This window comes from Capsella rubella, unplaced genomic scaffold (assembly GCF_000375325.1).
Source record: "Capsella rubella cultivar Monte Gargano unplaced genomic scaffold, Caprub1_0 scaffold_5, whole genome shotgun sequence".
Lineage (NCBI taxonomy): Eukaryota > Viridiplantae > Streptophyta > Magnoliopsida > Brassicales > Brassicaceae > Capsella > Capsella rubella.
The window spans coordinates 1174582-1194602 of record NW_006238919.1 but is presented as its reverse complement, the minus strand read 5'-3'; the positions used below and the strand labels follow the sequence as shown (position 1 = coordinate 1194602).

The 20021-nt window shown below is 34.0% G+C and overlaps 7 protein-coding genes across 9 annotated transcripts; 1 reads left to right on the top strand and 6 right to left on the bottom strand.

Moving 5' to 3' along the window:
- Positions 1-51: 51 nt before the first annotated feature.
- On the bottom strand, positions 52-2025 carry LOC17885665 (pentatricopeptide repeat-containing protein At2g03880, mitochondrial). The gene has a single exon (XM_006290678.2). The coding sequence runs from the start codon at positions 2022-2024 to the stop codon at positions 132-134; it is 1893 nt and encodes a 630-aa protein (XP_006290740.2). The 5' UTR covers position 2025; the 3' UTR covers positions 52-131.
- A 197-nt stretch (positions 2026-2222) lies between these two features.
- LOC17885781 (sm-like protein LSM7) lies at positions 2223-3925 on the bottom strand. The gene is made up of 6 exons (XM_006292045.2): positions 3786-3925; positions 3472-3522; positions 3269-3350; positions 3111-3182; positions 2667-2719; positions 2223-2502 (listed from the first exon to the last, which is right to left on the bottom strand). The coding sequence occupies exons 2-6, from the start codon at positions 3472-3474 to the stop codon at positions 2413-2415; spliced, it is 300 nt and encodes a 99-aa protein (XP_006292107.1). The 5' UTR covers positions 3475-3522; positions 3786-3925; the 3' UTR covers positions 2223-2412.
- Positions 3926-4214: 289 nt separating this feature from the next.
- LOC17886563 (protein COLD-REGULATED 15B, chloroplastic) lies at positions 4215-4967 on the bottom strand. Its single transcript, XM_006292377.2, has 2 exons — positions 4750-4967; positions 4215-4589 (listed from the first exon to the last, which is right to left on the bottom strand). Exons 1-2 carry the CDS (start codon positions 4965-4967, stop codon positions 4232-4234), a joined length of 576 nt encoding a protein of 191 aa, XP_006292439.1. The 3' UTR covers positions 4215-4231.
- An 891-nt stretch (positions 4968-5858) lies between these two features.
- On the bottom strand, positions 5859-6782 carry LOC17885103 (tetraspanin-13). Its single transcript, XM_006293095.1, has 2 exons — positions 6234-6782; positions 5859-6146 (listed from the first exon to the last, which is right to left on the bottom strand). Exons 1-2 carry the CDS (start codon positions 6780-6782, stop codon positions 5859-5861), a joined length of 837 nt encoding a protein of 278 aa, XP_006293157.1.
- Positions 6783-7419: 637 nt separating this feature from the next.
- On the bottom strand, positions 7420-8606 carry LOC17885193 (probable root meristem growth factor 8). The gene is made up of 4 exons (XM_006292398.2): positions 8489-8606; positions 8300-8370; positions 8133-8190; positions 7420-7769 (listed from the first exon to the last, which is right to left on the bottom strand). The coding sequence occupies exons 1-4, from the start codon at positions 8595-8597 to the stop codon at positions 7627-7629; spliced, it is 381 nt and encodes a 126-aa protein (XP_006292460.1). The 5' UTR covers positions 8598-8606; the 3' UTR covers positions 7420-7626.
- A 2660-nt stretch (positions 8607-11266) lies between these two features.
- LOC17885976 (60S ribosomal export protein NMD3) lies at positions 11267-13340 on the top strand. 2 transcript variants are annotated; one of them, XM_006290857.2, is made up of 2 exons: positions 11267-11364; positions 11590-13340. In XM_006290857.2, the coding sequence occupies exon 2, from the start codon at positions 11598-11600 to the stop codon at positions 13143-13145; it is 1548 nt and encodes a 515-aa protein (XP_006290919.1). In that variant the 5' UTR covers positions 11267-11364; positions 11590-11597; the 3' UTR covers positions 13146-13340. The 2 variants fall into 2 exon arrangements, with proteins under 2 accessions (XP_006290919.1, XP_023637748.1); XM_023781980.1 differs by having other exon boundaries at positions 11322-11418.
- A 22-nt stretch (positions 13341-13362) lies between these two features.
- On the bottom strand, positions 13363-17243 carry LOC17884995. Of its 2 annotated transcripts, none has more exons than XM_023781981.1 (5): positions 17058-17243; positions 15339-15434; positions 14291-15180; positions 13838-14199; positions 13363-13749 (listed from the first exon to the last, which is right to left on the bottom strand). In XM_023781981.1, exons 2-5 carry the CDS (start codon positions 15346-15348, stop codon positions 13644-13646), a joined length of 1368 nt encoding a protein of 455 aa, XP_023637749.1. In that variant the 5' UTR covers positions 15349-15434; positions 17058-17243; the 3' UTR covers positions 13363-13643. The 2 variants fall into 2 exon arrangements, with proteins under 2 accessions (XP_023637749.1, XP_006291111.1); XM_006291049.2 differs by lacking the exon at positions 17058-17243 and adding an exon at positions 16382-16484.
- Positions 17244-20021: the final 2778 nt, after the last annotated feature.

Genomic DNA, 20021 nt, shown 5'->3' with positions numbered 1-20021 from the left:
ACTCTCTTGAGTCCCCCCACTGTTCAGTATTGCAAAGATTTGACATATCAATAAGCATCACAAGCATACATGATTCACTAAATCAAAAATTTTGATCAAGAAACCTCACAGAGGAAACCATCATCTGATTGTTACCAGTAGTCACCACAAGAACACTTGCCATCTTGGAAATGATGGTAACGGATCGGGTCTCTTATAACGATACTGCGGTTTTCAAGCTTTGATACGAGCTTGCAAAACACATGACAGTCCCCACATATTCTCAGATTCTTTCTGATCCTAATGATTTTCTCACTAGGTAATGTCATCAGGCCAAAGACTAAAGCCAGTTTCTCACTGTGATGTCTAAGAGATTCTTCCATCTGTTCTCCTTCAAGATCTTGTAGCACAAAGTTTGTTTCAGAAACATAACCAATACCAATGAGTCTATGGATCAATTGGTTCAGCTCCTTCTTGACTTGAATTATCTGTGGGTGAGAATCATCTCCAATGATAAAAGCATGAATCTTTTTGTTTACTTCGATCCAGCTACATCCAGGTTCTTTGTTGATTCCTCTGTCTCTCATGCGTGTCCGGATTTCTTCAACACTGTCCCATTTCTGAGACTTTGCATATATGTTAGACAACACTGTGTAAGTTCCTGCATCCTCGGGATCGAGTTCTATGACTTTTTTAGCTGCATATTCGGCTAGCACCATGTTTCCTTGAACCCTACAAGCACCAAGTAGAGTTCTCCATGTCACAGCATCTGGCTCACACTCCATTTCATTTAACAGCTTCGCTGCATCGTCGAGCTTTCCAGCTTTTCCTAGCAGATCAATCATGCAACCGTAATGTTCCCTCCCTGGATCGATTCCATATAGTTTCTTCATTGATCTGAAGTAATACCAACCATCTTCCAGAAGTCCCGCGTGGCTGCAAGCAAAGAGAACTCCGACAATTGTAATGTAGTTTGGCTTTGTCCCAGAAGATTTCATGGATTCAAACAACTTCAGTGCCTCCTGGCTATAACCATTCTGTGCCAACCCTGAAATCATAGTGCTCCACGTAATCACATCTCTCTCCTTCATCTGGCTGAACACACGCAGAGCATCCTCCAAGCTTCCACATTTGCAATACATGTCCACTAGTGCATTGTTAAGTATCAAGTCTTGGTCATATTTCACGATATGAACATGAGCTTGCATCCCAAGCTCTAAAAGAGCCAATCCAGTACATGCCCTCAATACGCTAGTCAACGTAGCCTGCTCCGCAATGAAACCAACTCTCTTCATCCTCTTAAAAAGTTCCAAAGCTACATCGTTTTTACTGTTCTGAGCAAAGCCACCAATGACTGAGTTCCAAACAATCGCATCACCCGTAACCATTTCGTCGAAAACCGAAAGAGCATCATCCGGCTCACCCAATTTAGCAAACACATCAATCAAAGCACTCCTAACAAAGACATCAGACTCCAATCCCTCCTTAATAATCCCACAATGAAGCATTCTAACATCAGGCATCCCATTGCAAGCTCTCAAAACAGAGGAGTACGTATACACATTAGGCCTCACACCATCTCTTAACATCAAAACCAAAAGCTCCAAAGCCTTATGATGAAGCTTGCACTTAGAATAAGCAGAAATCATTGTAGTCCAAGAAATAACATTCCTTTGAGGCATTTGATCGAACAGTTGGTGAGCTTCATTCAAAAGATTGAATTTTACATACATATTGATCATAACATTAACCAGAAACATCATTGGTTGATGACCATTGAAGTATAAATGACGACAAATAAGATTCCCTTCATGAACAGCTCTATGAGCTAAACAACACTTAATAAGCTCAGAATAAGTTGCAGAATCTGCCCAAAGACCATGACTTTGCAAGGATTCCATTACTTTTAAAGCTCTAGGAAGGTCTCTCTGGTAACAGAGTCTGGTAAATTCGTTAAGAAGAAGAGCTTGATCAGTGGAGCTGTAAGAACATCGTAAAGTGAGGACTGGTCCAAAGAGTTTGAGCTTTGCTGTTACTGACTTCATCATCTTCACCATAAACTAAGCAAACAACTCCGCAAGGCTCACAAGTCACAACACAATAAATCCTTGGGTCAGTAGTAACGGCTAACGAGTGGACTTGTACATTCAATTTTCCGGTTTACTGCAGACCAGATTTTTGGAATTTTGAGTATAGATAAACCGATTTTATACAGTACGGCATGATGTCTGAAGACTGAAAGATTTGACAAAGCTACTAAATTTAAGTTTGATAAACAAAGAGACGTAAAGAAGTTTTAATGATGTTCCAAGTAGTTTAAATTGAACGAACATATATGTTTCCAACATCACAGCACAGAGTCAGATACAGTACTCTCTCTAAATCGCCAAGTTAAAAACTAATAGAGAGACATAATGTTTGGGAAGAAAGTTTTTAGACAGCTTCTGGTTGAACAAATGGGTTAGCGATTTCTTCAGTGCCATCGGTTGGTGAGACAAGCATGACCGCTGTTCCACGGCAAACCTGAAAAGCCAGACGAACATACCATGGTGATTCAGAATCTAAACTATGAAACTCTATTACAAGCAACAAGATGTCATAATGTGACCAGAAGAAACAAAGCTCGTAACTGCATTGTGTAGGAATTGCATTTATAGAACTGAAAAAAGAAGGTAAAGGAGTCATACAATTAAACCAAGGCGTCTTGTCTGATCTGTAGTCTTCAAAGGATCATCGTGATCTGAGTCGAACATAAGACAAGGGTCAGAACGTATATCCATGAATATATGATCCCATCTCTAGTTTCAAAATACAGCAACGACAATGATATTATCCCATTCATATCACAACCAAACAACAACCTCTCTGCCAATTCCCACCTATCTAATCGAGACATTTGTATGCAGCAGAGTAATGAAACCAAATGTACAAAGAGTCTCTTATTTATTGGCAGATTCCACTAGAGAATTGTAGCATAGATACAAATGGATCCAGATAGCATAAACTAAGTCATTTCCTGTTATGCAATAATCATAAATAAAGAAAAAACAAACAGCACAACAAGATTGATGCAGTAGATATAGCTGTGAAGAATAGTGTAAAATAAGGGATAGCAACATAAGAGAAGATACCTCTCAAGAATTCTACTGCTTCATCAAGAACAAGATTGAGCAATTGGTCATAACCCTTTAAAGTTCCAGTGACTGCAGATAAACACATTGCAACCATCAAAAATCTCAGAGAAAAAGTAAAAAACTAATCTTTGCAAAACCACAACAAATCATCTTACCTTGTCTACCACCAGTGAGCTTAACTTGCACACCCTTATCCACAAACTTAGCCAAATCCAAAACCGTTTCTTTTCTTCCAGACTGTGGAAAAAAAAAACAGAGAGAATCAAACACTGAGCTAAGCTTGTTTTGATATAAGCAAGAATTAACTTTAAACCATGTAACAATGATGCTACTATACATCAACTTAGGATGAATTTACCATGTTATAGCAAAGTCTTTAACAGAACTTCCCCAAGAAGAACCTAAGAATCTGCAATAAAAAATAAAAATTGAATCAATTGGTTCAGAATATAGTTATGGTGTAAAGTATAAAACTTTAGGGTTTTGCTATCCAATTTAAACTAGGGTTTTGCAAAATTGGAATGGAAACTTGTTAAAACTGAAGTGAGAAATCCAAATTGGAAGAACCCAAAAGAGAAGAAATTGGGAAAACTATATAACAAAATCATTGGAGCTTTATTTATCAGAAATAAAAAAATGGAAAAACCAATGGAGCTTCACAAGCGAACTCACCGGAAAAGCAAAGATCTGAACAGAGCGGGACAGTGAAACCCAGAAAACTCGGCGAAGCAAATCTCGCAGGAGGGTTTTGTCGAATCGGAGATTCAGAGTCAAACAATACTACTGATTGATCTCAAGTCGCCGCCTCTCTAGTGATCGCGTAAGGACTCCGGTTCAAATATCTAACCATGGTTTACTGTATTGAACTATAAACCGGTTGATAAATCAAATTAAACTAAACCGAAGATCAAATTGTCGTCACCGGCTTTTTCATGCATGAAGTTTTAGACCATATATGTGTGTTATGTGTTATTTAACTTTGTGTATAATGATTAACCACTTATCATAAATTCATAACAGTTTTATTATCTCGCTTCTTGCATAATTAATTAATAATACATATTTTTGCAATATATCTTAATTGTTTAGGGCTGTAATAATTATAAACAAATACATACTCAAGGTTTTGGAGGCATTATAGCTTCTTTAACCTCCGTAGCTTTATCTCCGACGTACTTAGCTGTTTTCTTGCTCACATCCGTCGCTAAATCTATGAATTCACCAGCTTTTTCAACGAAGAAGTCTTTGGCTTTCTCCGATAACGAAGCAGTTTCTTTCTTCGTCTCTTTGCCTTTAGCCGTCACAAACTCGGAAGCAAACTGAGCAATTTCAGCTACGTTGTCGATTGCTTCACTAGCTTTCTCAGCCATATAGTACTTTGCTCTCTCTATATGATCATTAACCTCTTGTCCTTTCTCAGCAGACGCATGTCCCAAATCGCTTCCCTTCTCCTTCACGTACTCGGAAGCTTTATGTCTTTTTGTTTTGTGTACGTGTGTAACAATTATTTACAAAATTATTAGAAATGATATTAAAATGGTTAGAATTTATATATCAAAAGGAAAATAATGTAACCTTATAGTGTTCCAATTATATTGAAACCAAATTTTAGGTAACTACAAGCAAATAGACTTACGAGGCATCATCGAGCCATTTGGGGTCGATCTTTGAGTTTTCATGATCACCTTTGACGGCTGTAGGAATCCGTGACTTCTTGTGCTGAAGTGCAATGATCAAATTCTTCCGGCCAGATCTAATCATAGTTCCACCGTGGACGCCGCTTCTCTTGCCTCTGATGTTCAAAAACGAAGAACCCAAACCATTAAGCACAGCTCCGGAGATACACATCGCCATGATATATTATCTTGTCTTTCCTCTCTCTAGCTAGCTAGGACGTTGGAAAAATGTGTTTTGATTTGGAAACAAAAAGAAAGAGTTTCATTTTTGAAAGGGACAAAATGAGAATCTTTTATACGAAACAGGCTTACACGAGTGCAATGTACATTTGAGCATGTTAAATTGTTAATACCCCTTAACTATCCATCCGACCGAACACACAACTTATGCTTGATTACTATCCCTAATAACAAAGTAATAACATGTCGGTCACATGTTATAAACTTATAATAGTAACCTCGCATCCCATGTTAATCCTAACTCATATCTTATCTTCCTCTAATTGATTTTTTTGTTTTTTTTTCTTACTAAAAAACAAAAAAAAGGTTAAAGTAATAAACAAATTAGAGAACGGTATTGGGAGGTTGGATGTTTGAGACAGAAGTGCGTACATGCCGGTCGTGTGTTTCTGTATGGTTAGCCTATCTTGAAATGGACGACTATATATTGATATGTTGCACTAGAAAAGGATTATACATAGACTAAAAAAGGATTATACATAGATACATTTTTTACCGCAATAGTTTTAATTTTTCTTTAGTTTTCAATTTGTTGGATTTGTATAATAACCACTTTATAAATTTATTGATTAACAAAAAATAACTTAAGAACAAAGTATGCTAGTTGAGTTTTTTGTTGGTGTTAAATCTTGTAAAAAAAGACCTCATACCATATATTCCCCATGAAAGTAGAAGAAGGACCAATTCTAAAGTGGGCTCTTGTTTTGTAATTCACAAAACGGAAACGAAAACAACCGTTTGTTTTCTCCTTCACTCGGTTTAAACTTACAAGTCATTATATACATATTGAAAAAGAAAAAGAATGTATATGTGTTACAACTTACAAAGACTATTTCTGAGTTTCTCCAAGGATCCTTAACCAGGAAAACCAACCGGTGATTCCTATGGATAGACTAAAGATAACATGAAGAACGTTCATTGTGACTGAAAATGAATTATGTTGTAAATCTGCAATAATCACAGCCTTACACGAATCGCAATCCAAGCATAACGTATCAGCAGAATTGTTCCATCTCTTGCAATCATCTTCTAAATTGTTATAATATCTTAAACCTGTCCAAATAGTTGGTTGCTCGTACTTATATCCACATGAAAGTGGTGGCTTGCAGCAACCCGACTATTGAAAAAAACAAAACAAACGATCGGTTTCATTATATATAATAGCTAGCTTACTTTCTATTTATAGCTTAGGGTTCTTACGTACCTGTATAGGAGTTAGATTCATCTGGTAAAACTGAGAAGCTGTCATGTTTTGGTTTAACTCGTTACAAACATGGTCCTTAACAAGACATCTCCTAGTACGGTACCATTCATCGTCTTTGACGACCAATCTACGAACCCATCCTGAGTAATCCTCGAACCTATATTCTTGGATCTTGGTACCAGGAAACAACCTAGGATTGATCTCTTTTTCTAGAAAAATGAAAAAGACGGCTTTGGCCACGACCACGAACATCCACAAGAAGAAGATAAAGAAGTGAATTCGGAAGAGACAATCCGATTTGAAGTAAGATGCGCATAATCCAGTGAGGGCCATGACGAGAAATGAGAAGCTTACGAAGATTCCTGGGGCTGTGACGAACCGGTTACACTCATCGGTTCTGTAATGTAACATTACGACGGTGATAAACCAGAAAGTGGATGTGACGAGGAAGATTGCGTTTGAGATCAAGAAAATGGTATTGAACGGGAATGACATATTCTTGAAGTATGAAGGTTTCTCATTGCTTTGTTCTTCTCTATCTTTAGCCATTATAATTGTGAAATTTTTGGGAAAGAAAAAGAAAAGGTCAAATTTATTGAGAAGGTAAATGGAGAAGGGGGGGGGGGGCAAAGAGTTCGATGCTGACTTGTTTCACAAGATAAGTTTAGGGTTTGTAGCTTGTGATTTAAGGAACACAGAAGACATAACAACATAGCTTCTCTGTGTTTGTTTTTTTTTTTTTTTTGTTGTTAATTTGTTGTTGACCTGGTTCGGTAAATATTCCAGCAAAAAAATTCTTAACTAATTTTTTTTCCAAAAAAATTCTTAACTAATTTTTTTTCCAAAAATATTAGTAACATTTTGACATAATTACAAAGAAAAAATAACAATTGTAAAAATTGTAACTAATCTTGTAAAATTGTAAACTACAGCTTGGTTAGTAAAGTTTCGTTGATTTTTATTATTTTGAGATAATTGCAAAATACAAGTTGTAAAATTATGAAATAAAATGATTCTGGATATATTTTTCTATAGTAGTAGTATAGTTGATTTAATAATAAAATAAAAATTAAATCATAACCAATTCAACCACCATGTTACAGTGCGTGAAACGAAGAGCTAAAAATAAGCTCAAACCCCAAACCAGAGTTTTAGTGTTTTGCTCCATCATTGTCGGCCATTAACATTAATTTAAAACTATATATTAAAAAATAAAATAACACGAAACATGTCCCGTTAATTACAATAATATCGCCAAAACTTGTTTCCTCAGTGCTCCCAAAGAAACTTAATTACTACAACCAATTAAATCAATAACCATCCTAAACAAAAATATTAATTAAGCTAAGCTAAAACTTTTTATTTAGTTATATTTTGAAATAATGTAATGTTTTCATGGACGTAGAGGTAAAGACTTGTTGTGAACTGGTCTTCTTCTTCTAAACGTACGATAGTCCATCGATAGATACTTTGATAGAGCCTTCTTCTCTTCTTCTTCTTCATTTAGTACTTTCTTCTCTTCATTCTTAGATTTTGCTGTGAAATCAAAAACATAAACTTGGTTTTAATACAAATCTTATCATAATATAATTCAAGAGAGGTGTCGAATCTTTTCATTTAGTTTTATATGTATACTTAATTAGCAAGATACTTCAGCAAATTACTTATATTTATACATTTACTTGCAACTAAAATACAAACTTCTAAGAAAAAACATTAGTAAACTTTTTCTTCTGACATGGTCAAAGATTCACATGCTTGACTATAGAAGTGTGCTTAAGCTATGTGAATTTGCTAATTACGGAATTACCCATATATTTAAGAAAGAAAAAGAAGAATAGATATCTAAATAATCTATAAAATACTAAAAAGCCTATCATTTCCAAATGATTGATTTACCTGAAGAAGTGACTCGAAGTTGTTCGCTTGAACTTTCATGAACTCTTGATGTCATCACCTATCCATTTGCAAAGGACAAGATTTGATAAGAAACTTTCCATATAGTTCAAATTAGATTTTTGAGGAGATAAACTACATATACACATGCATGTACACCAATCTCTTACATTGACATGTTCACTTGAGATGATCATGAGCTTCCGCGGCACCTTGTTAATAATGCTCTCTTCCCTTAAATCTGTAAGGTTGTAACTAAAGTCAGTTCATTAAATCGGTCTGAAAAGAAAAGACTAATTCTAATTTCTATAGGCTTGACTTGGCGGTAATAAGAAAAAAGAAAGAAAGAACTTAATCACCTTGACTAGGAGATGAGTAGCGAGGGTTTAGTTGTAGAGATGAAGTTGGAGTTACAAGCAATAAGATGGCTAATGCACAAAGCAAGAAGGTGATTCTAATCAGCTCCATATTCTTCAAAGTGATTTTGTTAGCTGTGATAAGCCTATTTTGTGCTATCTTTCTTCTTTCTTCTTCTCAGCTTCTTTTATATCAACTAAAAGGAACTAACACACACATGCATATGTGTATCTATCTATCAATATATAATTATCTTAATGAGATAGAGAATGCACGAAACACAAAAGTGAGAGTTTCAAAAAAAAGGTTGAAGATACTATTTATTAAAATATATATAAAAGATTTGATCATGTCAAGGTTTAGAAAGGGGTTCACGCCATTGAGGCTCGTTCTCGGGGTTGTTTGTCTTGGGACAAACACAAGTTTGGCATCACACTTCATCAACCCCAATTTGTCGAGTCTTTGCCTTTCTGTCATTTCTTTTTGTCTCTATCCTCGTATATGCCACGTTCTTTTTATACTAATTTCCACAAATCTTTTCGTGTATATTTATCATCTTATACAAGATATGTATATGTATAGAGAGAAAGATATAGAACCAACACTAAATCATCTTTTTGAAGTTAGAAGGCCTTCACCATTCATGTAAATTATCAGTTCTATTTCTATATATTATGTTTATAGATGTATTTTCGATAACTTGTGTATTTTCTTGAAATAGCTCATAGGTTGATGTCTTTTTTTTATACAGAATATTTGAGTTCAAGTAATTGACATATGGTTTTATATTACTGTATACGTGGTGCTTGTCTTTGCGAGTAGGTAGGAATAAACAAAGTTGTTGAGAGTATCATCACAACATATTTGCCTAAAACTGTTTGCTCGGGTTTCTCTTATCCTTTCTCTCACTTTTTGGGACATTCACACGCCTAAGTTACTTGTTTAAAAGTGCTACCTAAATGGGTGAAGATGAGAACATCACTTTCTAGTTTGTTACAAAACATATTTGCTAATATGGCATGATCTTAATTATCACGTCTCAAAAATTTTCAACTCCAAACGTGTAGCCCAATGGTTTGTGCAAGTGAATTCTGTATGGGTTTATGGTTCAAGCATCGAGTTTTTTTTGTCACTTACAAAAAATTCTTTATGATTATTTCTTGACATCCGACTTTCACATGTTTTAAAACTTAGTTTGGCTTTTGGTTATAGATATAAACCAAGTAGACCAAACTAGTAAAACCTGGTAAGTGTGTTTTCTTTTGTATGAGCTCAACTACAACGTTGAGTTTGCAATTTACTATTGTATAATTAGGCAGGTCAGCCTAAACTACTAGGATGGGAATGGATTATTTCATCATGACATTTCTAATCACAATCATCACCACTCGTGTGACCAACGGAAAAATTACCAATAATTCAAATGTAATGCAAAATGTGACTAACCAAAAATAAAGGCTTATTATAAATTAAAAAAACTATACATATAACTAAAAGAAAAAACATAATTATAATTGATATAAGTAAAATAGTAACAAGAGCGAGACAATGGTCTTGAAATCGCTGAGAGACGAGACACATGTCTTGGAACATGGAAAAGATGTTGACCCAAGTCGCTGAAATGTTTGACCATAATGACATTGAATTATGGAAAAAATACTTGATACTATAAATGAAATTAAGTTATTTAACAAGTTGTACTGTAACTAAAAATGTTTTACAAAAAAAATCTTACGAAAAGGATCATGTATCAAAACAATGTTGTATGAAACATGGAAATATTTCCTAAACGAAACATTGTTGCTCATGAGTGTCTTGTATATATTGGCCATGTATATATGTATTCAATTTGAGTTCATTATTATTACTAAGTTTTAGGTTCCTTATCAGTTTTCCACAGTTTTGATCTTGATCTTGATTTGTTATGGTATCTTTCATACACGACTATTGTGAGCTTATGGATATAACTTATAAGCTATGATTATGTTTTAAGCATCTTCGAGACTCGATAGCTATGCTTATATCTTATGGTTGAATTAAAAAGTACAGTTAGATTAGTCATCAAATATATTTTAATGCAAAATTTAATTATTGCCTTGTTGGTTTAGCTGGATATATTAGAAAGAGGTTATTTTTTTTTTGGTATAGTCGTCTAGACGTCTACCAAATATTTGTTCAAAATTATGTTATATATATACTTATCCATGTTTTCTATTTCTTCAAAAATTTATACAATAGTAAATAAAATAACAGAGCGACAAATATTTTATAGGTTTTTGATTAATATGTTATTTTATTATTGTCTTAAAAAGTTTACCGTTTTTTTTCTCGAATCGCTTTTATATAATTCCATTATTAAAAAATAAAATAAAAAGACCTAATGATATAAGAGAAATGAATTAAAACAATATTAACTATGAAATGGTATAAGAAATCGTTTTTTTATTATGTTAGTTTTTCATATTTTTTTTATATTTTTGCATTTTTCCGTAATTGTAACCATTTTTTCATCTCTTTAATTTACATCATCAATTAAATTTATGAATTAAAAAATCTTTTAGTTAAAAAAAATTACAGTTAACAGTAGTAAAAATATGAATCTAAAATATATATCTTATACTAATTTTTTTTCTTATCAACCTTTCACAGAACTCAAAAATGTATTAATCGCTAAGAAACGTATTAACGGTCTAATTTAGTACTATCACTGTCATCACCGGCGGATTTAAATTAAATACAGTTAAGAATATATATATACACACATTAGTCAGCATTTTTATTTTTCTAACAATTTAGGGTTTTGAGAAAAAACCTTAACCGCCTCTTCACCAGCGCCGCCTTGGCTCTCTTCAAAACTCCGATTTGTTGTTCTTCTCAGGTAAGCAAGCTTCTTCGATTCTCTTCCTCTCTTCTCATTTCGTCGTTCTCTAAGGTTCGTATCAATCGTAGAAAGTTTTAATCGGAATCAATTTGTTTCATCGTTGTTGTTGTTCGCTGTCGTGTAGAAATTGTAGAAATCGCTAATTCCGATTCAGATCTCTAGATATTGATGCCGTGTTGTCGACTTTGTTGTTCATCGTGTATTTGATTTTGATGTTTACAGAAGGAGAGATGTCAGTAATGGATGAATCAGGCATGTTTAATGTTCAGCAAACCATTGGGAGTGTTTTGTGTTGCAAGTGTGGTGTTCAAATGCCACCAAATGTAGCTAACATGTGTGTGAACTGTCTTCGTTCTGAAGTCGATATCACCGAAGGTTTGCAGAAGAGTATTCAGATTTTCTATTGCCCTGAGTGCACTTGTTACTTGCAGCCACCAAAGACTTGGATCAAAGCTCAGTGGGAGTCAAAAGAGCTCTTGACGTTTTGTATCAAGAGGTTGAAGAATCTCAATAAAGTGAAGCTTAAGAATGCGGAGTTTGTTTGGACTGAGCCTCATTCCAAGAGGATTAAGGTTAAGTTGACTGTTCAAGCTGAGGTTCTTAATGGTGCTGTTCTTGAGCAATCTTATCCTGTTGAGTATACGGTTAGAGATAATCTGTGTGAGTCTTGCTCGAGGTTTCAGGCTAATCCTGATCAGTGGGTTGCTTCTGTTCAGCTTAGGCAGCATGTTTCGCATAGGCGTACTTTCTTTTATCTTGAACAGTTGATTCTTAGGCATGATGCTGCTTCACGAGCTATTAGAATTCAGCAGGTTGATCAGGGGATTGATTTTTTCTTTGGGAACAAAAGTCATGCTAATAGCTTTGTGGAGTTTCTGCGGAAAGTTGTCCCGATTGAATATCGTCAGGACCAACAGCTGGTGTCTCATGATGTCAAGAGCAGTTTGTACAACTATAAGTACACTTACTCTGTTAAGATCTGTCCTGTTTGCCGTGAGGATCTTGTTTGCTTGCCTTCGAAAGTTGCTAGCGGCTTAGGAAACCTTGGTCCACTTGTGATTTGCACTAAAGTATCTGATAACATCACTCTGCTTGATCCGAGAACTCTAAGGTGTGCCTTTTTGGACGCGAGACAGTACTGGAGATCTGGATTCCGATCGGCGCTCACTAGTAGACAGCTTGTCAAGTACTTTGTGTTCGATGTTGAATCACCTGTTGGTGAGGCGACTGTTGGCGGGCAAAAGTACGCTCTATCCTATGTCCAAATAGCCCGTGAATCAGATATTGGTAAGATGTTTTATGTCCAAACTCATCTGGGACACATTCTGAAACCGGGGGATCAAGCTCTAGGCTATGACATCTACGGAGCCAATGTGAACGACAATGAAATGGAGAAATACCGTCTGAGTGTGAAGAATGGGCTTCCTGAAGCAATTCTGATCAAGAAATGTTACGAGGAGCAGAGAGAGAGGAAGCAGAAGAAAGCCCGTAACTGGAAGCTGAAGTCGCTTCCAATGGAAATGGATGATTCAAGAGGCAGGGTTGATCCAGAGAAGACGGACAAAGAATACGAAGAGTTTTTGAGGGATCTTGAAGAGAACCCTGAGTTACGGTTCAACATATCCTTGTACAAGGACAAGGATTATGAAGCTTCTGAGACCGCTTCAATGACAGATGGAGAAGGTGCACCAACTGTGCCTATTGAAGAATTGCTTGCTGAGCTTGACCTCAGTGAGGAAGAAGAAGATGATGATGACGAGGAGGACATGAATGAGTAACTTCCCTTTCTTGTTCGACTTTTTGATCCCGAAACATTTATATTGTACTCTTGTGTTTCTCTCAAGGTGCCCTTTTTATGTCCTAAGTTTTGTTTTGAATGTAAGCTCTACAGTTTCTGCTTTGGGCCTTTTGCTATATACTCCATGTTTTGAAAATTTCTGGCTAGTATATTTTGGTTCGAAGTTTTTATTTTAGATGTGTGTAATAAAAAGACTCTTTGTTAAAAAAATTATAATAAACGCATCGGTGTTACATATCCCAACCATTCTGATGACCAAAACTCAAAGCCCTAAACTATCAAAATGCCAATTACACACAATGGCATAACTATATAAATCACTCACCCAAAAAAGAGAAGAAAAGAAAAATATTTACTCAGTACTGAAAAAAAGAAAAGAAAAGCACTCAAAATAAGAAAATATTGCAACTTTCATAGATCCTTCTTCTTCTGTGCTTCAAAGTGAAAAGCTTTAGGACTAAATTATGGAGGAGAGACATCAAGAGAATTTACAGCAGAGAAGAGTGTGTCTCCATCCTCCTTTTTGTCTTCTCTTGTCAGCTTTCGCCATTCTTACAGGACTACTGTTCCATTCTGATTGCAATCTGCAACATATTATCATCAAAATTCAGTACAGGTTTGCTGTTTCATATAAGCCTCACAAAGTGATGAGATGAAAAACCAAAGCAATACATGGGGAAAGCAAAGGATCTTCCACTCGTTGTGCTTGCGTCGGATCGAACAGAGAGGCTTCCAGAGTATGCAATTGGTCCTGAGTATGTTATGTGACCTGAAATTGAAACTGATTCTGCTGCAGAGAAACTTGTCTCACCAAATCTGCTTGAGGAAAGTTTATCGTCTTCGTAAGAGTTCACCAAGCGGTTTTGCTGATGATTCTCAGTTTCAGGCTTTTCAAGGTCATTGCAACTTTTGTTTGGTTCTTGAACTGTTGTTGTAGAAGCAGAGGAAAGGTTCTCCTCTGCTGTTTTTGGCTCCTCTACTTTCTCAAGCTTTGTATCGAGACCTGTAGTTTCTAAGCTTCTTTTTTCCTTCTCCTGCAGTCATACCACACATGAGCAAGTTAGAAACTTTTGGATTAGAAAACTGAAACTTCATTTGATGGAGTAGATTGATGAAATGTATTGCCTGATGCTGAGGAGGAGAAAGTTCTTCCGGTCTGTTTCCATTGTCATTTTTGAGAGACTTTTGCTTATCTTCCCTTGATAGAATATCTCCCAAGGTCAAAGATTCCGATAAGAAATCCTCCGATGAAATAACCACTTCGTCCTTTGAAATCTCTTCAGATTCAACTTCAAGAGAAATTTCAGATGGTTTTAAAGCAAGCGTGGGCGATGTCACAATCAAATGCTCTTGATCGTAATTGCTAGAACCTTCAGCATCAGCAAAAGCTTCTCTTGAAGATTCTTCAACATCTTGGACTGTCTTATCATTACAAACCTCAGAAGAATCATCAACCTTACTGTTGCTGTCTTCCAAAGACTTAGTTTCTGAGGGCTTCACATCTGTTTTGTCTACTTTCATCAAATCCACTGAGCCACAATGGTTTGAGTTTGTGGTGGACTTTACAGAATCCTTCTCGCCAAATAAGAACTTCTCTTGAACAGGCACACCTTCATCGACGCATATATCTTTGACGACATGGTAACTATTCTCCTTGTAACAAACAACAATCTCAGGTAAATCACAGGCGGTGACATTCTTGTCCATATAGAAAACCGGATTAACTTTCTCAGGAGAATCCCCTTTAGCAACAAAATCATGACTAGTATCTCGGGTTTTCTTCCCGGCCTCATCGGCATCTCCACAAGAATGAGGTTCCAATATGTTTCCATCGTTCTCTTTATCCCATTCGTCGCCACTTCTTGTATCATAGAACAACTCACACACATTGTTGTTGTTCTTGCCATTTTCTAGGATCTTTACTTCTGCATCTTTCCAGTTCTCTTCAGGGCGTTGATGAGGCTTAACTTCATCTTTGCAACTCTCTACCGAGTTACCAAGCGCATGATCATTATCTGAAAACAGAACGAACTACTTATTTCCATAACATTACAAAGACCATAAAAGCATCCTAAAGCTACAAAGCAGTTAAAATATCACAGACTAAAGGCTAAAACTACAAAGCAATTAAACATCAGAGACTAAAAGATTCAGAAGCTTAAAGACTTTATACCTGCTCTCATCGCTTAAGAGAGTAAATCTTGCATAAAGAGAAGAACTCTTCAGCAAACCAGAGCTATATCTTCAAGCACCAACCGCGAAAAACGATCTACACATCCAAGAGAAAAACTCTATCAAGCAGGAAATACAGAGAACAAGAATGCAAGTTGCAAAGAGAAGACAAGTATAAGATTACTTCATTCTAGAGGATAGAATCTATCTATCTATCTATCTATCTATCTATCTATCTATCTATCAGCTAATCTAAAAGTTAGATACAGAAGCAACCTCCAAATGAAGAGTTGTTCAACGAAGCAATGGGCCATGAAGATTGTGACAGAAACAAAACCGTAAGGTTACATAACTTAACATATGGTCAGTCACACACATGTGAAAGATTCGTTTCTTCTTCCATCAAATCCAAAAACAATAACCATCATGAGGTCTAAACAGATAATAAAACAGCAAAAAGATGCAATCAACCACTACAATGACCACTTTTTCCAACTTTTTGCTAATTTAAAGAAAAAGACATATAGATAAAAGCTGAAACACCATAATAATACGCAATGAGAAAAATATTACAAAAACTAGCTTAACCTAGATTACTTGTAACAAGAGTAAGAATGATTTTGTTACAATCAATGATAAAAGAGAAATCATGGTTACACAAATTAGGCAAAGTTTTTATCTAATAAGCAAAGAATGAAGAATCTTTTAGCACTGTCATAAAAAAGAGACAAAAAGAAGAAAGCTTTAAACTTTTTTTCTTTCTCACAAAGCTTACACAACCTGCAATGCAATCAAATCAATCATATTTATAATTTTTTTTTTTATAAAAAACATCAGAATAAACAATTGGAATTTACAGAGAAAGAAGAATCTAGAACTGATAAAAATCCCAGTTGGATCTAACACAAAACTAATAAAATAAAAAAACTAAAAAATCAAAGCTAAACAGATCTAACAACAAGAATACAAAAAGTCTAAACATGAATCAAAAGATTAAGACTTTAAAAAGAAGAATCTTTACATAGAACAGTGACAAAACCTTACTTGATCAAAGTAGAACTCAAACAACACAACACAACCCTTGTTCCTCCATTAACACAAGAGATCAAAAACCCTAAAGAACAGAACAGAACAGAACAGAAGAAGAAAAAAAAAACGAAACCTTTGAGAGAAGGAGGAAAAAGCCAGATACTTTTTGGCTGTGTTAATAAAAAAAAAAAAAAAAAAAAAACATGTAAAAAGGGATGTTCAAAGGTCAATTAAAAATCACTATCTCTGCAATAAATAACAACACAGAGAGAAGAAGAAGAGAAAGAGATGAGGAAGAGGTACACAATCTCTTTCTTCTTTAAATGCTCTCCTCTCATCTCTCTCTCCTTTGGTTTTCACATTCAATTACCAAACCAAACCAAACCCTTTCTCTCTTCGTATTAATAATAACAACTTAATAAAAATAAAAATTCCTCAGCCATGGAAAACAACATTTATTGCCTTCATTTAATTCGAAAACAAAAACTTAAGCAAAATACAGATTTCACTTTCCCGGAAAAAAAAAAAAAAAATCATAACTTTCTTGAAATCATGTAACGAATTCACTTACTAATTATAAAAAATCTCTTCACTTTCCTGGAAACAAAAGCAAAAACTGAAACTTTTCCCGGAAAATCTCTTTATATAATCATGAGATCATTAGCAACAAAAAAAAAAAAAAAAATCGTACCTTTTCTCTGTCTATATCTTCTCAATCGAGTGTGTATGAATGAACTATGAGTTGGAAAAGATGGAAACTTTAATTTTTCCTTCTTGGAGAAAGGGAGAAAAAAAAAAGATGGGATTTTTTTTGATTTTCCTGGAAAATAAAGAGGCGATTCAAAAGGAGGGAAGGAGAAGTGAAAAAAAGCTTAAGAGCTTTGGAGAAATCGGATCTGTGAAACGGTACTAACTCTAAAGGAGAGTATTTTTCTCTTATGGATTTGACTTTTTATTTGTTTTTGAGGATGATTCAGATTTTTATATATATATAAAAATGTATATAAAGCTTTTGGGATTTATAGAGAAAACAAATAAAAAGTCAACTATCTGCCAAAAGAATTTGGTTAAGCGGTTTATATTTTGTCTTTTTCTTTCATCTCCAAATTTTTTATTTTCTTATCTGTTTATAATAATTCTTCAAGTAGTAGTGTTTTTTTAATATTTTTCTTTTAAAATTCCTGTGTTTAATATAATTTTGAAATTTGTGTATTATTGTGAGTTTTTAGTCCTAATGAAAAAAGGTTGTCCAATTTGCTGAATTTTCTATTTTTGAAAATTATTTAATTTTAATTAAATTAATGGTAGTTAGTTAGTGGGTTCATATAGTATACATGAAAAATGATATAGACGTGAGTTATAAGTCACACCAATCTTTTTAGTTTCATAAATTTCTTATGATTCGGTTAGATAGATATCTATAATTTAAAGCTTTTAAAGAAAACATATGCATGAATTGTTAAACAAGAAAATTATGTTAAAGACTACTAAGTTTACTTATTAGTAGTAGCTTATCTATAGATTAAGCTACATAACACAAGAACTGGTTTGTATAAAAATGAGTGTATTGTTAAACCGAGGAAGTAGATTTATACTAATTGTTACGGTACGTCGTGTTACACTCGATAATCGAAAGTTTTTATATAATACTAATTTGTTTAACCATTGTTTAGGGATCGGGGAAGAGAGGATGATGATTCTCGAAGGTGGTAAAAACAACCACAGTTGAAGTGACGCGTGTGCACCAATTATTATTACCTGTGCAGCTTCCTAAACTAGTGTAATAGATAAAAGCTTAATTCGTCGTCGTGTTCTGTCAAAATCAAAAATATTGTAGTAGAAGATTGGGAATTTAGTAATAAAACCCTTCAACTAATGATTGATCTTAAATAAACCCCTCAATTATTTATTTAACAAACAAATCCGTCAACTAAAAATTTATTAGTGACCATTACCTTTCGTCTATAGTGCTGTCAGCGTTTTGTCAAAAATAAAAAAAACGACATCATTACATTTATTTTTTCTTTTACTTCAAACATTAATACATTAAACAACATGAGTTGTAAATAAAAACCACAAAATGTTTGTGTATATGATTATAAACCCCAAAAATTAATTAGTTTTGAAGTGACGAACTTAATTTAACAAGGCCATATTCTTTAAATTTATGGTGTCAAAGTCAATTAGAAGAGAATTGAATTGATAGTGATTCAAACTTAAGCTTCCAACTAGTGAGTAACTTTGTCAGAAAACTCCAAAGAGTTTAGAAACAAAAATCTCTTATAAGACATCAAATTTGAGTTATCGTGGTAAAACTATATTTGTTTGTATTAGTGTATGTCAAAGATTGCTTGGAAACATACTTATGACCCATGCATTTATGTTTTGCAGACATGTAACAACCGTCAACAAATCGGACACAACAAATGCAAGTGTTTAGTTTTGATGTTTAATCTTGATTTCATAATTTTTATGTTCGAATAGGTTTAAGTACTCAAAATATTTATCGACATTCTTGACTATAGCTAATAAAAAAAACATGTCGTTTTTTCTATTTATTTTGATTATAACTTTATCTTAACAGTAACCATCTGATCTTCACGTCTTTACAAACGGAGGGGAAACTTTTTTAACAAATTTTTAGTTAAGAGGTTTTTCACTAAATATAAAATTGAGGGGTTTATTTATCGATCGATCTTTAGTTGAGGGGTTTTAATACTAAATTCCCTAGAAGGTTTGGTTGCGTACGTGGAGGTGTTTAAAATATCCCCACACACACACACAGCTAGCTGATGAGTATCGTACGATCTCTGCCTGTGCCAGCGAGTTTATTAACTCTTCTCTCTTTACTTATATCGACGGCTACGTTTCGTTGGCTATAGCTTTCGTTAATGCATGTTCCTACGTTTTCATCTTCGTTAATAGTTTCGTATTATTTGTTCAACAAGACTTGATTTAGTTTTGTGTATATAGTACTCTATAGTTGGTTTCTTTTAGGTTATTTATAGCTCCATTATTATGTTTATGTTTATGTAGCAACTAGCTAGCAATGCAATATATTTGGTAAACCATTCTCTCTCTTTTTTTTTTCCTTTCAATTTGATATCTGAATATTACGGATCAAAAATGTATCATCTCTTTGTTTTTTTTTTAATATGAATCAGTGATTTAAGGTTTTTGTATTTGTTAAGGAGTAATTAATATTTAATTATATGTATATATATACACTTTATCCCATTTCATTATATATAAGATGTTCTAGAAAAACTTTTTGTTTCATATTATAAGATTATAAGATGTTTTCAAGTTTCTATGCAAATTATAAATTAATTTAATATTTTCTAATTATGTATATTATGCAGCCTTTTTTATGATTTGTTGAACTTTATAAAGATAAATATTTCTAAAATTATTTTTTAATTTTCGAGTTTACATATAAAAAACTAAAAGTCTTAAACATTAATAAATTAAAAATAAACTTAGAAAATCATCGATTAAAAAAGAATAAATATAATTATTATTTTATTTTATGTAGCGGGTGCTCGAACTCATGATCTCTGATTTTATCAAAATATATGACTTTTGATTAAAACTCCTAATAGCTGATGAACACTTGAAGAGACTATATCCATAGATAATAGTTTGAGTAATCTAC